The sequence below is a fragment of the Ovis canadensis genome, chromosome 3, assembly GCF_042477335.2.
Source record: "Ovis canadensis isolate MfBH-ARS-UI-01 breed Bighorn chromosome 3, ARS-UI_OviCan_v2, whole genome shotgun sequence".
Lineage (NCBI taxonomy): Eukaryota > Metazoa > Chordata > Mammalia > Artiodactyla > Bovidae > Ovis > Ovis canadensis.
The window spans coordinates 225,964,798-225,984,873 of record NC_091247.1 but is presented as its reverse complement, the minus strand read 5'-3'; the positions used below and the strand labels follow the sequence as shown (position 1 = coordinate 225,984,873).

The 20,076-nt window shown below is 56.4% G+C and overlaps 1 protein-coding gene and 1 non-coding gene across 2 annotated transcripts in view; one reads left to right on the top strand and one right to left on the bottom strand.

The window, feature by feature from the left end:
• The window catches only part of MPPED1 (metallophosphoesterase domain containing 1), an 81,997-nt gene that overhangs the window by 14,160 nt on the left and 47,761 nt on the right, over positions 1-20,076 (bottom strand). Inside the window, exon 4 of the mRNA XM_069581710.1 lies at positions 16,177-16,402. Within this exon, the coding sequence (XP_069437811.1) occupies positions 16,177-16,402 (226 nt within the window). The remainder of the gene's footprint in view (positions 1-16,176; positions 16,403-20,076) is intronic.
• Positions 8,983-9,054, top strand: TRNAC-GCA (transfer RNA cysteine (anticodon GCA)). Its single transcript has one exon. It is a non-coding gene; the product is annotated as a tRNA-Cys (tRNA).

Genomic DNA, 20,076 nt, shown 5'->3' with positions numbered 1-20,076 from the left:
ACCTCATCAGTATGGAGAGAAGACGTCTGCTCATTCCCATGAGTCGCGGCAGGAGTGGCTTTTTGGAAAAGACACTCAGCAACATATCAGAGGCATCACAGGCCCCCCGGGAGCCCACCCACCCGAGCCCCTGCCTATTCCACCTTCCCTTCCAGCACCCACGAGCTTGCATCTGGGGGTGGCATTTCCCCAGAGATGGTTCTTGGAAACATGTGCCCTCATAATCCTGGGAAGCTGGAATCCATCCCACCCCCAGAGATGCCCAAGACATTTGCTCAAGGGCACCCAAGTTGGCATCAGACACCCTGCCTCTGCCCCGGGGTGGGATGCTCCCAGACTCTGTGTGTGTGTAAACTGGGATAAGGACGCCTGTGCCCTAGATCTTACCCATTAGAGGGGCTCCTTCCTGCTCGATGCTGCGCCCCACTGGCTGCCACAGAGGGCAGGGAGAGAGGATGGGTGGGAGGACATTTATGAGAACGGAAGTACCACCACCACGAAAACACACCTCCAGATTTCCAGGGGCGCTGTCACTGGGAAATGGGCAAGTTCTGGCCTTGACTGAAATTTGGGGAAAGCAGACAGTCAAGTCATGCAAGGGACCGTCCAGAGGAGATGCTCTTCAGGGGGTCTGCAGGCTATTAGCAGGCCTTTCCTGAGGGAGGCCAGAAGTAGGGGCCAGAGCAGCAGGAGAAACCGACTCTCCAGAGACCACACTCCCCAGAGTCTGGAAAAGCCATGCGTATGTGACATCCATCCAGCTTTGTGCCATGGGAAGAGACGCCAAAGGGCGGTGGGTGGCACTTGCCCTTCCTGACAGTGAAGTTGGCCCAGATTCCCCCGGCATCCTCAGTTGGTCATTTGACCCCCTCTCCTGGTCCAGCGGGGCCTTCTGGGATCAGAGGTGAAGTTCAAGGCTGCCCGGGGTTCCAGACAGAGGACAAGGCAGGCAGGGGCTCTCGGGGACTGTCATCCAAGCAGCCAAGCTCCAGCATCCCCCACCCACCCTGGGGGCAGCTGTGGTCCGAGGCCCACAAGTGTGCCTGAGACCCTGGTGCTGCCAAGACCATGGTTCCCGGCCCCAACACCGCTGGCATCTCGCCCGGACCCACAGCCTGACTGCCCCCAGGGCAAGGAGCCCCGATGTCACCGTCCAAGACACATCACAGAGCCCAAGGAGCTCGGGCGGATCAGAATTCCGACTGAGTGATGGCAGGCTCTTTATGTCCTGAATTTCTGTCTTTCTGTTCTAAAGTAACCATTGGAATAATTTTCTTACAGAATGATAGTTGCTATGACAACCAGAGCAAATTTTCCTTTTCTGAAACAGATGTCTCATTTAGTTGAAAATTAGAATGTGAACAAACCCATGGGAAAAATTAATTCAAACTTTAACAGAGCGCTGAATACAATGTAATCTCTCAGAGGTTAACCCCTTAACAGCTTTTTTGTGCGCTTATGGTAACCTTCGAATCCCGTCTAATTAGGCCCGCTTAGCCAATATAAATGACCTCCACGTGGCCAATCATTAAACGGTTTCCCCCTGAAGTGTGAATTCTGGGCTCCCTAACAGCAGGCGGGAGGGAGACGATACTTGTCTGTAGAAAACACAGCCTGCCCTGCTCTGGTTTTTCCATCTCCCCAGGTAAGGCACACACCCCTGGGAAGGGGGTGTACCGGGGGCCATTTAATCAGCCACCCCAACTCCTGGGGATGCTGGGGTGTGGGGCGGAGGAGGTCCAGGGTGCCTTAGGTACAGCTGGACCCGGCAGTAAACCCAGGCCAGGGCGCAATGCCTGAGAGTGGAGGGCAGGGAAGGGGCGCCTTACTGGAGGGTGTCAAGAGGCCACTGGGGTGACACCCACACCGGCCAAGCTCCAAAGACTCTCCACGACCCCCAGTCCTCACGCCCATCCCAGGACGCCTCCACGAGCCCTGAGTCCTCACGCCCATCCCAGGACGCAACTGCCTTCACGGCCTCATCACAGATGCAAAATCTGAGGTTCAGAGAGGTTTTGAGATTTGTGCAAGGTTACCTGGTGGCATGGCGAGGACTCCAATCCGGACTGCGAACTCCAGAGCTGGGCACTCCGCCTCCACCCCAGAGCGACGATCACAGCGCCAGGGGCCCTGGCCGTCTGCCTCAGCGAACCCCACTTTCCCAGCCACGCTCACACCTTAGCTCAGTCAGTCCTCAGGACAGAGCTCTCGGGAGGCCCCACTTGACAGATGAGGAGACAGTGCCACAGAGAGGCCAAGCAGTGTGTCTGAGCACACACAGGAGGCTAGATCGCCTGGACCAGGGCTCCTGGCTCCTGTACCCTGTGCCCAGCGGGCCACTGACCTGAAGAGGATCCCGCTGCGGTGGCTGGGCCCCTGGTTCTTCTTCCATGACAACTGTCTGCCTGTCCCTCTGAGCAACTCTTGAATGTCCCCTGTCTGCTCCCCTTCTCTGAGCCTGGCTTCAGAGATAGGATATGCCTCTCATACACCCTGTGACTTCTACTCCAGAACCTTCCATGGCTCCCCATCACCTCCAGGTCAAGCCTGGACCATGTGACCTGGCACACAGGGCCCCTGGGCTCTGCCCCAGCCTACCTTCTGGACCATCTGGCTCAGACTCCCCAGTGAGCTCACCACCCACCAACCACAACGATCCTCTGCTTCCTGAACCCAGCCTAGCCTCTTCCCACCTTTGGGTTTTGGCTCATACTGTCCTAGCCATCTGAAACGCCCTTCCCAGCCTCTCCTCGGAACCCATGACCGGTGATATATTAAGACCTGAGTCAAAGGCCACCTCCTCCAGGAAACTTCCATTGATCACCTCCATCTCCGAGCACAGGTAACCCTTCCTGCTCTGAGCACCCTTGCACTGGCTCCTTCAGGGCAGGCCCAGGTCAACCATCCCTGAGTCCTTCCTGCCCAAAGATGGCTGGGTCTAGGCGGACGTCAGGGAGGGCTTGCATCAGGTGTGCATGAATGAATGATGGAATGAAGTGACAGGTGCTCTACCTGGCAGACAGGCAGGTGGGAAGAACTTAGCATGAACCCTCTCCTCCCAGCATCCTCCCAACAGGATCCTCCCCAGAGCCCCTGGAAGTCCTGAAGCCGTGAGATCCCACCCACCGCCCCCGCCCCCGGCCGCCCCCAGGACCAGAAACAGAACTCTCACCATCTGCTGAGCTTCCCATTCTCCCTCCCGCTGCCACAACCTGCCTGGGGGAACTGTGTGCCCATTTCACAGAGGGGGCCTCAGAGGCGATGCTCACATCTTTGGCTCCTCCCGACTCCCCTCCCTCAGGGGCCCATCCCTGCCTCCCCAGGCAGCCCGTTCCCCAGGTGAGGGCCAGGGCGGCTGCCCTGCAGATGGAAGGGAAGAGCCTCTCACAGTGCCCGTGCCCGCTCCCGCAGGACAGGTGGGCTTCCGCTTCCGCCTCTCCTGCAGGAGGAAGGCTGCAGGGACCGGCAGGGACCTCTCACCGCAGAGGCCACCCCTGAGGTCAGACAAGCCTGACAAGACAAGACAAGACAAGCTCAGGCAAGACGAGTGGAGCAGGCCCACTCCAGGCCCAGCACGCGTCCTGATCCTCACCTACCCTTCCTGCCCCAGCACCCTCTCCCCCAGAGGCCAGGTTTCTGGGGCCACTTCCAGGGAGCTGGCCACGGCCCCTGCCTCTCAGGTGAGGATGACACCTGTCACTGGCCCACGTGTGTCCCGGGACCCTCCCGGCACCCCAGCGAGTCTGTGCTCCATCCACAGCAAGGGACACCGAGGCTCAGAGGGCAGTGACGTGCCCGGGTCCCCCGAGCCAGTTCCTGCTGACTCCTCATCCCACAGTTGCCCCGGTCTCCCGGGGAGGTCCCGGTTCTGAGGGAGACGGGCATGCCTTGCTCCTTCTCTGCATCTCCCGGGCTGGTGAGTCGAGGGGGCCTGGGGGAGACGCTGCCACCCACCCTGCAGTAGGGCCAGTGGGAGCGGGCCTGTCAGTCACACTCCGCGCCTGGCGCCCACTTACGGCAAGTCAGCAGCGAGGTGAGTGAACCCAAAATGGGGTCCTTTGTCATTGCTAATTAATTTTCCCCACCCTTCCACGCTCAGAGTCATTCATCTTCTGTTTGGCTGGGACTATGCGGCGGGAAGAAGGCAGACGATGCGGTCAAACATTAATCTCGTGTAGAAGTGTGCGTGTGTGTGTGTGTTGAGGGGCCCTTCTATAAAGAAAACAGTGTGAAATCAGGAAAGATAAGGATGGGAAAGGCAGAGCAGAAGAGGTCTCATGTGTGAGAGAAGAGCATCTGTGTGCAGGAGTGTGTGTGTGAGAAGACAGAACACACGTGTGCGAGAGAAAGCGTATGGGAGAGGAAGAGAGCGTGTGCATGTGTGTGTCTGTCCTGCATGGGTGGTGTGGGGGCTCTGTGTGTGTACGTGTGTATGAGTACATGTCTGTGTGCACATGTGTGACAGAAAGCATATGTGAGAGAGACAATGCGTACATGTGTGTGTCTGTATTGCATGTGTGGTGTGAGGGCCCTGTGTGTGTGTGCGGCTGTGTATGTGTGTACATGTGTGTGTGCATGTGTACTGCATGTGTGGTGTGGGGGCTCTGTGTGTGTGCAGCTGTGTATCTGTGTACATGTGTGTGTGCGTGTGTACTGCATGTGTGGTGTGAGGGCCCTGTGTGTGTGTGGCTGTGTGTATGTGTGTGTTTGTGTGTGTATTGCATGTGCGGTGTGAGAGCTCTGTGTATGTACAGCTGTGTGTGTGTGTATGTGTGTGTGCATATGTGATGGTGGTGTGGGGGCTCTGTGTGTGTACATGTACGTGTGCATGTATGTGTCTGTACTTCATGTGTGGTGTGGGGGCCCTGTGTGTGTGTGTGGCTGTGTATGTGCGTACATGTGTGTGTGCATGTGTATTGCATGTGCGGTGTGCGAGCTCTGTGTATGTACAGCTGTGTGTGTACATGTGTGTGTGCATATGTGATGGTGGTGTGGGGGCTCTGTGTGTACATGTACGTGTGCATGTGTTGTGTGGCGTGCATGTGTGCTGCGTCTGTGGGGTGGGGACTCTGTGTGTGTGTGGCTGCGTGTGTACATATGTGTGCACCTGTGTGCGTGTGTTGGTGGCATGCATGTGTGCTGTATGTGCTGTGTGGTAGTCCTGTGTGTGTGTGTTAGTGTGTGCATGTGTGTGCACACACCCAGAGGCAGCAAAGCGCAGGGCCAGAAGGTGAGGAATTTCTTCCTCCAGCCAAACTTGTCGACCAAAGACTCTGCCTGTCAATGCAGGAGACACAGGTTCCATCCCTGAGCCAGGAAGACACCACGTGCCCTGGAGCAGCCAAGCCCCTGCACCACAGCTACTGAGCCTGTGCCTAGCGCTCACAAGCCACGTGCCACAGAGCCCGTGGCATGTGCACCCCAGAGCCCGTGCTCTGCAACGAGAAGCCGCCTCAAAGAGAAGGCCGCACGCTGCGATTAGAGAGCCGCCCTGCCCTCTGCAACTAGAGAGAAGCCCACACAGCAACAAGGGCCCAGCACAGACGAATAAATAGAGATCAGTCTAAACAATCCATTGGCCACCAGTGGCGTATGAAGTTGACAAGTGTCAGATCCGGCGGAGGAAGGAGGGGAACTGACCGCTGGTGGAGGACACTGCTCACCCCTGGGGGACCCTCCCAAGCACGTCACATTGCCATCACAGGACTGACCAAGGGGGCACTTGGGGGCACCACAGCTCGGGTGGGGCTTGCGGTCAGCCTGAGAGGCAGCCTTCCCAGCTTCCCTTGAACAGACACAGGCTGTTCCCAACTTGGGCTCCAGGTAGGGGAGAGAGGGGTGAACCCAGATTCTGCGATGCTCCAACCAGCAGCTCCAGGGGCCTCACTGGGAGCACCTGGGCAGCGCCCCGGAACGGGGCCCTGGAGCATTTACCACTGATGGGGTTCCTGGGACCCCGAAGTCCAGCCCCGACTGGTTCAGCAGCCTAACAGGGGCTACAGGGAGGATGTGCCAGGGGACAGGCTGGGAAACCACAGCTGATGAAGCAGGTCAAGGCTGGCCACCCCCGGAGCCACCCAAATCCAGTTCCTGCCTATGGCTGAGATCCTGGACCTGTCACTTGACTCCTGATGCCTTGCCTCACCCTCCCAAAACAAGGATACGAACAGTCCCGCCTTGTCCTGTGGGGAGTGCCCGGCACAGTGAGGGGACTGTGGAGCAGCTCTTGGGAAGTCTGCAGAATGAGGGCTGCAGGTCCCGAAGCAGACTAAGAGCCTTGGCCTCTCTTGTCTCAACAGACCAAGCCCATAGCCCATGCTGAAACCATCTAGAAATGCAGGATGGAGTGTAACAAGCACGGCTTAAATGCCCCGGGACCTCCAGCCTCTGAAGCAGGGAATGTGGGTCTTCATGGCCGTGAGGCAATGGGGCAGAGGTTAGTAGGGGGTGTGACCTCAAAGCTGGCCCTGAGAAGGCTTCTGGGATGGCAGACGCCTCCACCAGGGAGAGGATGCCTCCCCTGGACCCCCGACCCAGGCTTCCAAGGTGGTAAACCTGCAGGCCCCCAAAATTCTAGGCCAGGAAAGGACTGGAAAGCAGTCCCTGGCTGTGTGCACCCACAGGCTGGGGCAGACATGCTCTCTGTGGGGTACCCCCAACTCAGGCTTCCCAGGATCCCCTGATAGAGCTTTGCAGAACATAAGCGCCCAGTCGCGTCCGACTCTTTGCGGCCCCATGGACTGTAACCCACCAGGCTCCTCTGTCCATGGGATTCTCCCGGCAAGAATACTGGAGAGGGTTGCCACGCCCTCCTCCACGGGCTCTTCCCGACCCAAGGGATCGAGCCCACATCTCCTGCATTGCAGGCGGACTGTTTACAGCTGAGCCACCTAGGAAGCAAGAACAAGAGCAGGCAACCTCAAACTACAACACCCCAAACACCTTGGAGAATTACTGCAGAGCCTGAAAAGTCAGTTTTGGTGTTTTTTTTTTTTTTTTTTGTAAGATTTAAAACATTTTCTTAATAGCAAAAGAGCAAAGGGTTATAGGTGGTTGGAGTCGAGTCCCAGACCCAGCCACTCCTCACTCCGAGCCAGGAGGACCGAGGGTCAAGAGCCCAGCAAGGGGCGCAGCTGTCTACACTGGCCTCACTGTGGTCACCTACCAGCCTCTGGCCCCCAGGGGCAGTGCGGGCTGCCTCGGGCCCCGCCCCACCCAGGATCCTGTCCCACTCACCCAGCCTTCCCAGGACTTTGACCACATGCTGGTAAGAGGTGCTGAGAAGCAAGGGAAAAGTTAGGAGCTCATAATTTCATCCTCTAATCTTTTTTTCTCTAAAAGATGTATTTCATCAAGTCTTTTAGAAAGCATTTTATTTTAGCAACCTCTCTGTCCTCAGTTCTGGGCAGGCCCAGAGGGACTCTCAGTTACTGTGGGACCTTCAGCCAGTCACTTCACCTTGTGGGCCTCAGTCTTCTCAGCTATATAATGGGGACAAGGGTCAGACCTCCTCCTGGTGGTGAAGGTTTGAGCTGCTGGAGCAGCTACAAGTGTAGAGCCTCTGGTCAGCTCAGTGGTATAAACAGTAACTATGTTATTGTCTCATCAGCACCTCTGAGGCACAGGTTTTAAATTCCCTGGCAGCTGAGTTCCTGTCTGCCCACCCCACCCTGCACCAGGCCTGCTCTGTACACACAGAGAAGGGGGAGCTCAGACTGGAGTCCACCACCAGCCTCGCCCAGGGCCACACAGGCTGTAGGAAGACAACCTCCCCCAGCCCCCATTCTGGGCAGTCAAAGCAGTAGCTGGAAAGGTCTGGGGCTGGGTGAGACCACCGTGTGTTGAACGCCTGGTGTGTGCCAAGCATCTTATGCAAAAGACCTGAATCCTAAGAACACCCCTGCACAAGGGGAGTGCCCACTGTCATTTCACAGAAGCCAAGACCTGACCCGAGGTCACCGCGCATGCTGGCTGTTTGCAGAGCGCCGGCCCCTCAGCCTCCCAGCTGCCCACGGCAGCCAGGCCTCCGAGTCACCGAGCAGGATCCCAGCCTGGACGCCCAGCAGCGGCCAGGCCGCCACTTCTCAAAGTTTCCTGTCTCAGCAGGTTTAGATGCCTTCTTTCAAAATACCAGAAGTAATTAGACCAGATGGACTAGCTGCGTGCCAACTTCACTCCCTCTCTCACTCCTTTAAAAAAAAAAAATCAAGGCCGATTTCAGTTAAATGAGAACAAAAAATGCATCCAAAACCCATAAATGAATACGGTATGTATACGGAATTTTTTTTTTTCTAACACTTAGGATTTTGTAACAGCTGAGCTCTTCCTCTTCTTCTGCGCTTGGTTCCCGCTCCCTTCCTCTAAGCTGCTCTGGGCCAAGGCTCAGTGCCCAGGGCCCAGTCTACATCTGAGGAGACCAGAGATGACTTCTAGAAAGTCACGGTGCCCCAGGAGGGTGGCCACAGAAGCCTGTGGCTCCCAGGGAGACCTTTATCCCTCCTGCACTGGGCTGGATGGGGGATGCGGTGATATGACCTCCCCCCGCCCGCCCCACCCGGAAGACAGGTCCCTGCTTTCCTGGAGCCTCGACTATTCTGGTTCAGGAAAAGAGACTTGAAAGAAATTGGTTGCCAGGGTAATTAAGACAGTGTGGTCCTGGAGCTAAGTGGACTGAAGGGGCAGGAGACAGCCCAGACACAGCTCCCCACGTGTCAGGTGAGAAGGGCAACACGGAGCAGCCGGGAAGGACGAACTCCATATGCGTGCCGGGCCACGCGGAAAATCCCCAGACGGGATCCCTACCTCATGCCGTCAGTGCGATCACGGCCAGTGGAGCTAATACCTAAACAGAAAAGGCAAAACCGTGAAGATCTCAGATAATGTGGAAACATATTCATGACTTCAAGGGAGGACCTTCTTAAATAGGACACAGAAAGCACTAACCACAAAGAAAATCACAGACCTGTGACTGCTGAGCCTGCTTCCCAGGTGGCTCAGATGGTAAAGCGTCTGCCTGCAATGCAGGAGACCCAGGTTCGATTCCCGGGTTGGGAAGATCCGCTGGAGAAGGAAATGGCCACCCACTCCAGTACTCTTGCCCGGAAAGCTCTATGGATGGAGGAGCCTGGTAGGTTACAGTCCATGGGGTCGCAAAGAGTCAGACACGACTGAGCGACTTCACTTTGCACCAAAATTAAGACCTTCTGGTCATGGTAGCCCATTGCTGTATTCTCGCCTGGAGAATCCCATGGGCAGAGGAGCCTGGCAGGCCATGGTCCATGGGGTCGCAGAGAGTCGGACATGACTGAAGCAACTAAATGCACACGGTCATCCGAAGGCGCCACCAGGAGCGGGAAGAGGCAGGTCGTAGGGGAGGAAGTGCCACTTGAGACATTACACGTGATGACGGGCTTGCCTGCCAAATAAAGAATCTCTATGGATAAATACAAAAAGGGCAAACAACCCAATTACTTTTTTAAACGGGCAAAAGAGCTGAGCCCATCACAAAAGAAGAAAGCTAAGTGGCCAAGATTCTCAGCCTCACAGGTCATCAAGGGAACGCAAGTGAAGACCCCATAATGATACCAACCCAGCCACCAGATGGGCACAACTTACAAGTCGCACAAAGTGCTCGCAGAGGGGCGAGACAAGCGACTGCTGCCTCTTGGCCTCCACTGAAGAGCTGTGCAGAGGATCTCCTGACCACCCCATTCCCAGGTGTGTGTGTGGGCATCCTCATTCAAGAGTATATCTCTCTGTGCACTAAGATACATGTGGGATGTTCCTAGTAATATCATTTATAATGGGCCTATTTGAAGAATGGATAAATAGGTCAGGAAATGTTCATACGATGAAATCCTACACAGCAATGAAAAAAGACCCAAGCACAACTGCACACGATGACACGGAGGAATCTTAAAAACAGAATATTGAGTGAAAAAGGCAGGCACAGCACAACATAGGAGCCCATCTTTACAACATTCAAAAACCAAGCAGAACCCAGCTATCTCAGGATTAGGGTGGCCAGACGATCTCCCCATTAAATTTGAATTTCAGGCAAACAATATATAGTTTTTTTTAGTGTAAGTACATTTTGGTGGTTCAGATGGTAAAGAATCTGCCTGCAATGCAGGAGACCAGGGCTCGTTTCCTGGGTCAGGGAGATCCCCTGGAGAAGGGCATGGCTACCCACTCCAGTATCCTTGCCTGGGAAATCCCACAGACAGAGGAGCCAGGTGGGCTACAGTCCACGGAGTCTCAACGAGTCAGACATGACTGAGCAAAAACACTTCCATTTTTGACATTTAAAATATTGCAGAGGGCATACTCAGATTAAAAAATTATTCTCTCTCTGCCTCTGACCATCCTGCAAAGTGGGGTTGCTAATGGTGCCCTGTCATGGGGGGAAGAGCCAGGCTGGATCCATTCTTGGGCCCCCCCACTTCAGGGGGCCAGGCACCCAGTGGCCACTGTGGACCTCCAAGTGCGTGTCAGCCAAGAAGTGGAACCGCTCAAGTCTGACCCACTGGTCTCCCAAGCAGAGCAACTCCAGGTGGTCGTACTTAAAGGAAAGGCCAGTCATGATAACTGAGTTTTCTGTCTGCTTCCTCCTCCTGGCTGACTTCAGTGAGTTCTCAATATCAAGGCCAGCCTGGTCCCACTCCTGAGCTCCCAAGTCCAGCACCAAAAGGACCTCCCCAAGAGCTGGCCAGTGCATCCATCCACTTACAGAGAATCATCAGCCTCAGGCCCTCTAGGAAGGGGAGAGGTTGGGAGGACACCAGGCCCACCCACAGTGTATGTCTGCTTGCATGCCCGTTATAGCAGGCAGCTCACCACTCAGCAAAGCCACACTGCCTCTCCTCTGGGCTCCCACCTGTGGGATACATTTCCCACACTGATGAGAACCTGCCTCTCGTCCCTGCGCTGCCTCCTCAGACGACACAGACTGGGTCTGCCCCTCAGCCCGGGGCAGCTTTGCCCATGCGCCCCAGATGCCATCAGTATTAGGCTACTCAGGGCTATCAGTTTATCTGATCTCTGATCCCTGCCTGCTGGAGTTATGATGCTGCTAAAGTTGCCTGTCTTCCACGTGGTACTCAATATGTTAAGGGCACAGGAGAAAGCAAAGGAAAACCCGGAACATCTGAATTTAATAATAATCACCATCAGCTTTGCTGTCTGTCCCCTCCAAGCGGCCATATGCCCAGGTGGCTGGCACCGGGGGCGAGCTCACCCTGCCTCTCGCTCGACAGATAGTTGTGGGGGTGGGGGGCGGCGCACAGACCACCTGCCCTCGAATCAGGCAGATTCAGCAGCCAGGCCACGAGGTTCTTCGGCCAGGAATCCCCCCTGGGGAACTGTCAGTGCTCTTCCGCCGTGTGGCTTCACCCAGGGGCAGCACAGAGAGGGCGCTACGGCCCCCTCACTCAGAAGGGAGACAGGCTCAGAGAGATGTGACATGCTGAGGTCAGATGAGGAGTGAGAGTCGGGACAGTGGGGATGTCCCTGTGTGTCTGGGCCCACGGTACAAGCATGACTGAGCCCCAGCTCAGCACACACGAGAACGTGAGTGTCCCTTCCAGGCCTTGGATGTAACGTGCCAGGTCCCCAGGGGCTCAGGACACTGGCTACAGGCAGAAAGAGCGCCGGGAGCCCAGGGGGAGGCCACCACCCACCACGGCAGCTGCCAGCCCACCCGACGGCCCAGCCTCTGGCGTCTGCTCTCTCCCTGAGACCCTGGAAGCCACACTCCGCCCCAGTGTGCCCACGGCCCTCTGTCTGGCCCTCGCCAGGGCTGTTCCCTCTGCCTGTCACACCCTTCCCGGGCCCCCAGAGCTGCCTGTATCTATGGCTCTCCCATGGGGAGCCTTCCCCAACCCCAGCTCCTAGAGCTCCTCGCGACTTTTGTTGAATCAGCGAGTTGGTGGTTGACGTGCCTCTCATGAGCATGAAAAGCCCGTGACTGCAGGAGCTGCGTGTGCCTGGCTCATGGCACACCCCCAGGACAAACACCTGATTGGTGAATAAACTGATCATGAGAACGTCACTCTGATCCCCAGATCTCAGTGTCCTCACGGGCCAACAAGGCAGGTGTGAGATGCGTCCTAAGGCTGTTCAGAGAACCCAGGGACACATGAAGAGCATGTTGTTCCACGCCTGGTGCACAGCAGGTCTTCATAAATGGGCATCCAACGTGGAGCAGACCGAAAGTCAGGAAGAACCACCCACCAGGGGCCTGGGCAAGCCACATCCTCACCTGAGCCTCTACCCGCTCTTGCATTAAATGAGGTGATTGCAAGCCTGGCCCTCCCCTGGGGCTGCTGAAGTACTAGCAGGAACAGAGCTCCCTCTGTCCTGGTCTCCACCGCAGCAGTAATAAACACAACCAACCTTCAGGGGCTCATTCTGGGCATAGCCTCCATCTGGACAGGCCCACACAGACCTCACAGCCTCCCTATAAGGGAGTTAGGATCATTTTCCCAGACAGAGGGACCAGAGAGGCTAAGGTACTTGCCCAGAGTCACACAGCAAAGAAGTGGTGATGTGCGACAGTTTGAACAGCCCTTCCCTCACCACTGCACTGCCCAACCACGACGGTAGCTGAGATGCCGGTGGGCCTGGCGGCAGGGGCCCGCCTTCCCAGGCACGCAGGTCCCAGGGAGGTAAGGCGGCAGAGGGAAGTCAGGATTAACTCCACAATGCCGCAGAAGCAGATGCAAGCAACTGGATCATGCAGAGAAACTCAGGGAAACTTCCCCAGCACAGGAGCCCCTATCTCGCCTGCTCCCAGCCCCAAACAGGGCCCAAGGGAACTGGGGTTGCTGCATGGAATGCCAGCTCCTGGGCTGCATCTTGGAATGCAGATGAGATGCCCTTCAGCCCTCTGTCTGTGTCAAGGGCTGTGAACCAACAGCAGCCCAAGAGGAGTCTGAAGGGCCCAGCATGTAACAGTGGTTCCTTCCCATCTCCTCCGCCTATGGAAACACCAGTTCAGTTCCGTTCAGTCGCTCAGTCGTGTCTGACTCTCTGTGACCCCGTGGACTGCAGCACGCCAGGCCTCCCTGTCCATCACCAGCTCCCAGGGTTTACTCAAACTCATGTCCATTGAGTCGGCAATGTCATCACGGAAACGCCATGCCTCCTTCAAATACCCCCTCCCACAGGGAGCCCTCCTGGATCTCACCAAGCCCCACGCGAGGTCCCTTCTCTGTTCTGCAGCCCCTCCCACTCCCACAGCCTGGGGCTGGGCCCGCCAAGGCGTGGGCTGGAGGTGTGCACCCATCTAGGAGGAAGGATAAAGGTCAAGGAAAAGATGCTCACCCCTTTCAGGCTCTGGGGGACCTGCAACTAAAGGATCCAAAACTGCTGGTTCTGGGGCCACAAAAGGCAAAGCAGAGACCAGGGGCAGCTGGAGCACGCTGCAGCTGGACCCCAGCAAGGCCGACAGCAGCCTCATCCAGGCCTCAGCAGCTCTAGCATGTGGCCTGGAGCTGGCAGAGGGGCCACAGGGCTGGCCTGGCAGCCTGGCCAGGAGCCTGGGGAGCTGGCTGTCAAAGGGGTTCTTCGGAGCCCAGCTGTGGGGCTGCATCGAGCTGCTCTGGGTGGGACGGGAAGGATGCTGAGTGACGCCTGCTACCCCCCCGGCCCTGCCATGCTCCGTCCCACATGCTGGGCTCTGGGCAGGGGGCAGGAGGGGAAGGGGGGTGGCTCCAAACAGCAAAGAACAAGAATGATGTCTCTGTTCATGGAAAGTTTGGTGCAGCCACTCGGCTCAGCTGAACCCTCCTGACAGCTTTACAACCACTCTCCATGGGACGTGCCTGTTATTCCCATTTTGCAGAGGCAACGGAGGCAAGGAGAGGTTAAGCGACTCGCCCAGGGTCACACAGCCCATAGGAAGTGAGGCCAAGAGTTGAGCCCAGGCAGTTTGGTCCCAAAGCCATGCCGTTAACTTCTAAGGAATACAAGTTAAAAAAAAAAAATGTTGTGTGTCTGTGTTTGGGTGTGTGGGTGTGCAGGGGAGAAAGGCTGTGGGAGACCACTAGGCAAAGAGATCCAACCTAGAGTCCCTGGTCTGACACCTGACCCTCCAGACCCTTGACCCTCATCTCCCTGCCTCCGCACCTGCACCTCACGCTCCGGTCCTCCCATCACCTCCAGGCCTCCGCTCACCCTGCTTCCTCCTCCGACAACCACCTCCTTCTGCTTTTTACCCTAAACACACCTCCACTCCTGGTCTGAGCTCTCATGGCCTGACTCGGCCACCTCCTCTCCCAGCCTCGGCCCCGAGCTCATCACACCTGAGTGCCACACCAGACCCTGTCTGGGATCCCACGGGCTCACAGAAGGGTTTGTGGGGACCCTGTACATGACGAGGACTGGGGAGGTGACCGCAGGCACCTCCAGGGGCTCAAGGACAGCCCGGCATCTCACCCCTGCCCCTTGAGGGAGCCTTGGCAGGGTGGGACCATGTCCTAAACCCGCCCGCAGCATCCAGGCAGCAGGGGTCACCTGCCACATCAGCGGGGGCAGCCCAGGCTTCCTGGCTACTCTCAGCTGGCAGCTGCTCTCCCTGAAGTCTCTGCACCCGGACAGACCCTGTGTCCCCCGGATGGCCCCGTCAGCTCCCTAAGTGCACCGCTCTGGCTGACGGCACAGACTCAGGCCCCGTCACCCTCCACGACTGGGAATGCCCCTCTCCTCCCATGTGGCTCTGGCCACTCCATCCCCTCCAGGGCCCCTTCCATGATCAAGCCACTCTTTCAAGCCCCTGAGGTCCCTCCTTCCTGTGTATCCTCTTCCCCCTGCCAGTACTTGGCATCTTGTAGCCACTGCCAGCTGGGCCTCTAAGGGCCAGTCTTCTGTCCACCTGTAGAACAGGGACAATAAGGAGTCTTTACAGGGGTCAAGTATTAGCGACAGTTCTTATGACAACCTAAGCCCAGGGCCCAGCTTGCTGTAATCGCTCAGGGATGATTTGTTGTCATAATCATCATTATCATGATCTTAACACCATCATCACCACCACCATCACCTTCATCATCACCACCATTATCACCACCACCATCACCACCATCACCACCACCACCACCATCATCACCATCATCACCATTACCACAACCACCTCCATTCTCACCACCACCATCACCACCACCACCATCACCTTCATCATCACCACCATCATCACCATCATCAACACCATCATGACCACCATCGCCATCCCTCAAGTTACTGTGGACACACTGACCATCACAGAGACCAGTAATGACCTGTTCTCCCCCTGATGCCCACTCAGCCAGGTGAGCCTAGGGATAAGGCCTGATTGCTCCGTGTCTCCAACAGGGAACAAAGTCTTGATGCATGCTGGTGGTTTAAACAACTGCTGTCCCCAGTACAGTAAACCAGGCCTTTGGCCCTCCATGGAAATTCTGACTGCCTCGTCTCAGTCTGACTAATCGGTCATCACCTCCATCCAAGCATCTTCCGTGTGTCAGAGGGACAGACAATAGGGAGATTCCTGGAGAATAGGATGATGGTTAAAAACAGGGATTCTGGAACCACCTGCCTAGGTTTAATCTCAGCTCTGCCCATTCCTAGCTGTGTGACCTTCAGCAAGACCCTCACCCTCTCTGTGCCCCAGTTTCCTCTCCAGGAAAATGAGGATAATAATGGTACCTGTCTAAATGTGAGCCAGTATAACACATCTAATTATCTGTCAGATACGGGGAAACCAAGGCTCAGAGGGTGGCAGTGACCTGCCCAGGGTCATGCGGCGTCAGGGGACAGCTGGCCCCAAGTCTCTGCGTGGTTTCTCCCAGCCCCACCTGCCTCTGAGCACTCAGCCTCAGCTTCACTGTCCCCCCCACCAGCCCCACCTGCCTCTGAGCACTCGGCCTCAGCTCCACTGTCCCCCCCACCAGCCCCACCTGCCTCTGAGCACTCGGCCTCAGCTCCACTGTCCCCCTCACCAGCCCCACCTGCCTCTGAGCACTCAGCCTCAGCTCCACTGTTTCCCCCACCAGCCCCACCTCCTTCTGAGCACTCGGCCTCAGCTCCACTGTCCCCCCCACCAGCCCCACCTGCCTCTGAGCACTCGGCCTCAGCTCCACTGTCCCCCCAGCCCTCGCACAGCTCCGCCGTCGCCAGCAGTCAGGGCAGCAGCCGCACACTCACCACGGGGAGCCGTAGACCCGGAAGCCCCGCACGGCGACCTCCGAGTCCTGCAGGTAGATGCAGTTGGTCAGCAGCGACTGCACGTTCTCGTAGTTCTCAGGTTTCAGCTTCGACACGGACGGGAAGTAGTAGAAGTCCTGCTTGATGAGGTCGGCCATGAACTCCTGGTCGAAGGTCAGCTCGTGGTTGCCGGCGATCACGATCTTGTACTCGTAGGGCAGGCTGCCTGCAGGGCCGACACAGACACAGACACACACACACACACACACACACACACACACACACGGGGCACCGCTGTTGGCCTCCGGAGGCCACAGGGCAGTTGCGGGAAGAGGGGCAGGCAAGAGACCCTGGAAGCCCTAGCAGAGGTGACCCTTCCTCCAGACAGATGCCCTCTGACCAACAACCCTGAGGTCTCCCTGCCCCCGTTTCTGCTGGGTGGCCGACTGAAGCCCCCCAGACCAGCGGGAGGGGGCTGGGCAGCTTCCTGCTGGGCCTCTGAGCTGCAGGGGCCCCGCCTCATTCTCAGGACTTCCCCGCCTCCAGTTCTTCTGTCCAGGCCAATTCCGCCCGGGGAAGAAGACCCTGCTCCCAGGTCCCCACCTCCCCGTCTCAGGTCCCTTCACCTGAGGGCTACACAGTGAGTGGTTCTCCTGACCCTTGGTCTGTTCATCACTGCCTCATCAGTGACCCCACTCCCCCCACCAAAAAAGAGACATCTCTCTTTTTGGGCCAAACTCTACAGCCTGTGGGATCTTAGTTCCCGGACCAGGGATTGAACCGGAAGGCAGAGTCTTAACCACTGGACTGCTAGGGAAGTCCCCAGACTTCTTTACAGGTTGGAGAAAAGTAGCATTCTTTCTTCTCTGGTGTTTGTCAACTCAGGGAGGTTGTCCAGTGACAGGCATGGGGGCTCTGAGCGCTGACAGCTGGGGCTTAGACGCTAACGAGCCATATGACTTTGACTTAACCTCCTCTGTTCAACGGACCTCTGTTTCCTCTCCTGTGACATAGGAAGAAACATGTCTACCTCACAAGACTGTTCTGGGATCAGGCAAACCAATGAATGGAAATGCAAAAAGGCTTTTGAGGTTCAGAAAGGAGTCGGCCTCCCTGGGCTGCCAGCCCTGCCCACTGACATACTGTTTGGCAAAAAAAAAAACTTTCTCATCTTTTTAAAATTCCAATTTGTTGCCCACATTAAAAATTAGAGAAACTCCCAGTAAAATGTCTTTCTGTTTTCTAGAAATCGATCCATTTTAAATCTCACAATCTTGGCCCAGGCAAGTGCTAGGTACCTATACCTCCTTCAGGCAAGAAGCAGAGGTCAGTTTGGCACAGTCCCAACCTGTCTCTACCACTGACACCCATGCCCACTGCACTCATTTTAAGGCACTGGGGTTTATGGCCCGGGTCACAGTCCCTGGAGACAAGAAGGGGACAGACCTGGCCCCTGCCCCTCGGCTGCCAACCAGACCATGGCGCTGAGCTCTGCAAGGCCCCTCTGCCTCCCACCTTACCCACCCTCCTATCTGCATCCCAGCCTGGCCCAGGGATGCTGAGCAGTCTGCTTGTTCCCCTCACAGGAGAGCTTCAGGGGCAGACAGGAGATATGTGGGCTTCACCCACCTCCAGCCCAAGCAGGTCCCAGCAGAAATCGGGAAAGCAAAGGCCCCACCAGGACCCCAGGTGACACAGTGCAGAGACCCTGCCCCCCAACCTCCAGTGATGCTTGGGCTGCCGGTGGGGAGGGGAGAGGGCCTGAGGGCATCACAGAGAGAAACCCGCCACTTCCTGGACCTCGCTGTCGGGCCAGCCATCCTTGGTAACAGGCTGGGTGCTCCCGAGGCAGGTTCGGCAACCTCTGGTCTCATAACTGGGGAACTAGGTTCCCACGTCAGGGGCCTGAGGTCCCATAGCAGGTGAGCGGGGCAAGTGATGCTAGGTGCTAGTCCAGCTGACCCCACACCTCCGGGTCAGCAGCTCAGATTCTTTCAAGGCCATCAGGCCAGCTCCTCGCCACACTGCAGTCACGGCTGGAGCAGCGGCCATCACGACTGCCTTCCAGCGCTGTTTCTCTGCGTTTCTACTTCACATCACTCATCCATCCCACCCCAAGTGCCTCCCTGCACTAATGTATGTCATGTCTCTGACTGGGGGTGTTGCTTAAGCAAATTAGCAAATTACTCCAACCGTACAGTTTCATTTATTTCCGCAGCTCCCGACTACCAGGGCCTGGGGAGTGGGCACGAGACGCTCAGCTCTCTCCGGCTCCTCCAACCTCGGATCAGAGGAGGTGACTGAGGCTTTTTCCTCCCAGGGGAGGACGAGCTCCTGTACACAAAGCCAGGCAGGGGCAGGAGCCCCAACAAGCTGTCATGACACCCACAAATACCGTCTGGTCTCTCTAAAACGTGGGTGCCGTGCAGCCTGGAGGCAGGGGGCTCATGTGTGTGTGAACACAGAGACCTCTCAGGACCACCTCCTCCTGAACTGGAGGACCAGCCCCAAGCACATCTGTCTGACTGTGGCAACTTGGACTTGGCAACTCACCAGCTATTTAACCTTCAAAGACACTTAAGCTACTATCCTCATTTTACAACTGGGAAAACAGAGGCTCAGAAAGGTTACACAAATCAATAATAAAGTGATGCACAAGCACAGAGGGTTCTGGACATTTAGTCTTTGTAGCTCGGCCTCATCAAACTCACCCTGAATCAGCATCATCATGCCACACTGCTTCTCAGGGCTAGACAGATCACTGGGTGGACGGGTGATGGGTAGGTGGGTGAGTGAGTGGATGGGTGGACAAAGATGAATGGATTATGGACAGATGAAGGCGTTTATAAATCAATCCACCCATCTTGAGATAGTCTGTCTCCTTTATACCAACTGATCTCTCTCTAGCTGGATCCCTTCCTTTCCTCCAAATTTTTCCTCAAACTGTCCTGGCGTGGTTTATTTTTTGGGCGCACAAACAGCGGTCACGCCAGCCAGCCTCCAGGAGGACACACAGGCTGAGGTGGGGACTCGAAAGACAGGACATTCAGGAAGAGTGGCTTGGGGTCCTGAGGGTCTGCTCAGCTCCTGGGCCTGGTGGGCCTCGCTGGGTGGGCCAGGGGGTGGTCTCCCAGCCTCAGGTCTGGGAGAAGCAGCAAGTCCTTAGGGAAACCAGCCCTCCTCCTGGCTTTTCAGAGCTGGTGCGCATTGTTACACAGTTGTATTCTGCGTGGTAACATTCAGCTCATCTTTCCAAAATGCTTCCTTTCTTCTCAGCCAGCTCACTTGAGATCTTGGCGTTTGCTGGCCATGGGTTTGTGGGTAGTAAAAAAGACCCATCAGGTATACATCAGCAGAGCACTGGAAGATGACCATATTGTTTTAACTTTTCACTGGCCATCTATGTCCAAATAGACACACACCCACACGTGGAGTGCACACAGCCTCGAGTGTGCGCGGGGTTCAGGGCACAGGGAGGGATGCGAACAAAATCCACTACTTGTGCTTCCAAGATTAATCTTCCTCCAAAAGGTTACAATTCTTTCTCGCTAACACTTCCCCATCCCATTTAACAGAAAATGCTGCCTTCCAACTGCATAATCTGTTAAATTCAACAAGATACGTGCAAACTTCTCCATAATCTACACTGTTCTCCGAGGAGCGTATGGAGCCCGGCGGAGTTTTAGTGTCTCTGAATGCAGCGGCTCCCCCCGCCCGCCCATCCCCAGCTCGCAGAAAACAGCAGAGGGGACTGGAATAAAGAGACAGCGTCAACGATCTCTGATTGCATTTTTAGTGCGTCTTTGACAGTTCTGTGTTTAAACACTTGCCGATGTCTGGGAGAGTCACGTGGGCAGACTTCTTGGGATGGCACGCAGTCTAGAGTAACCCTGGAATGCG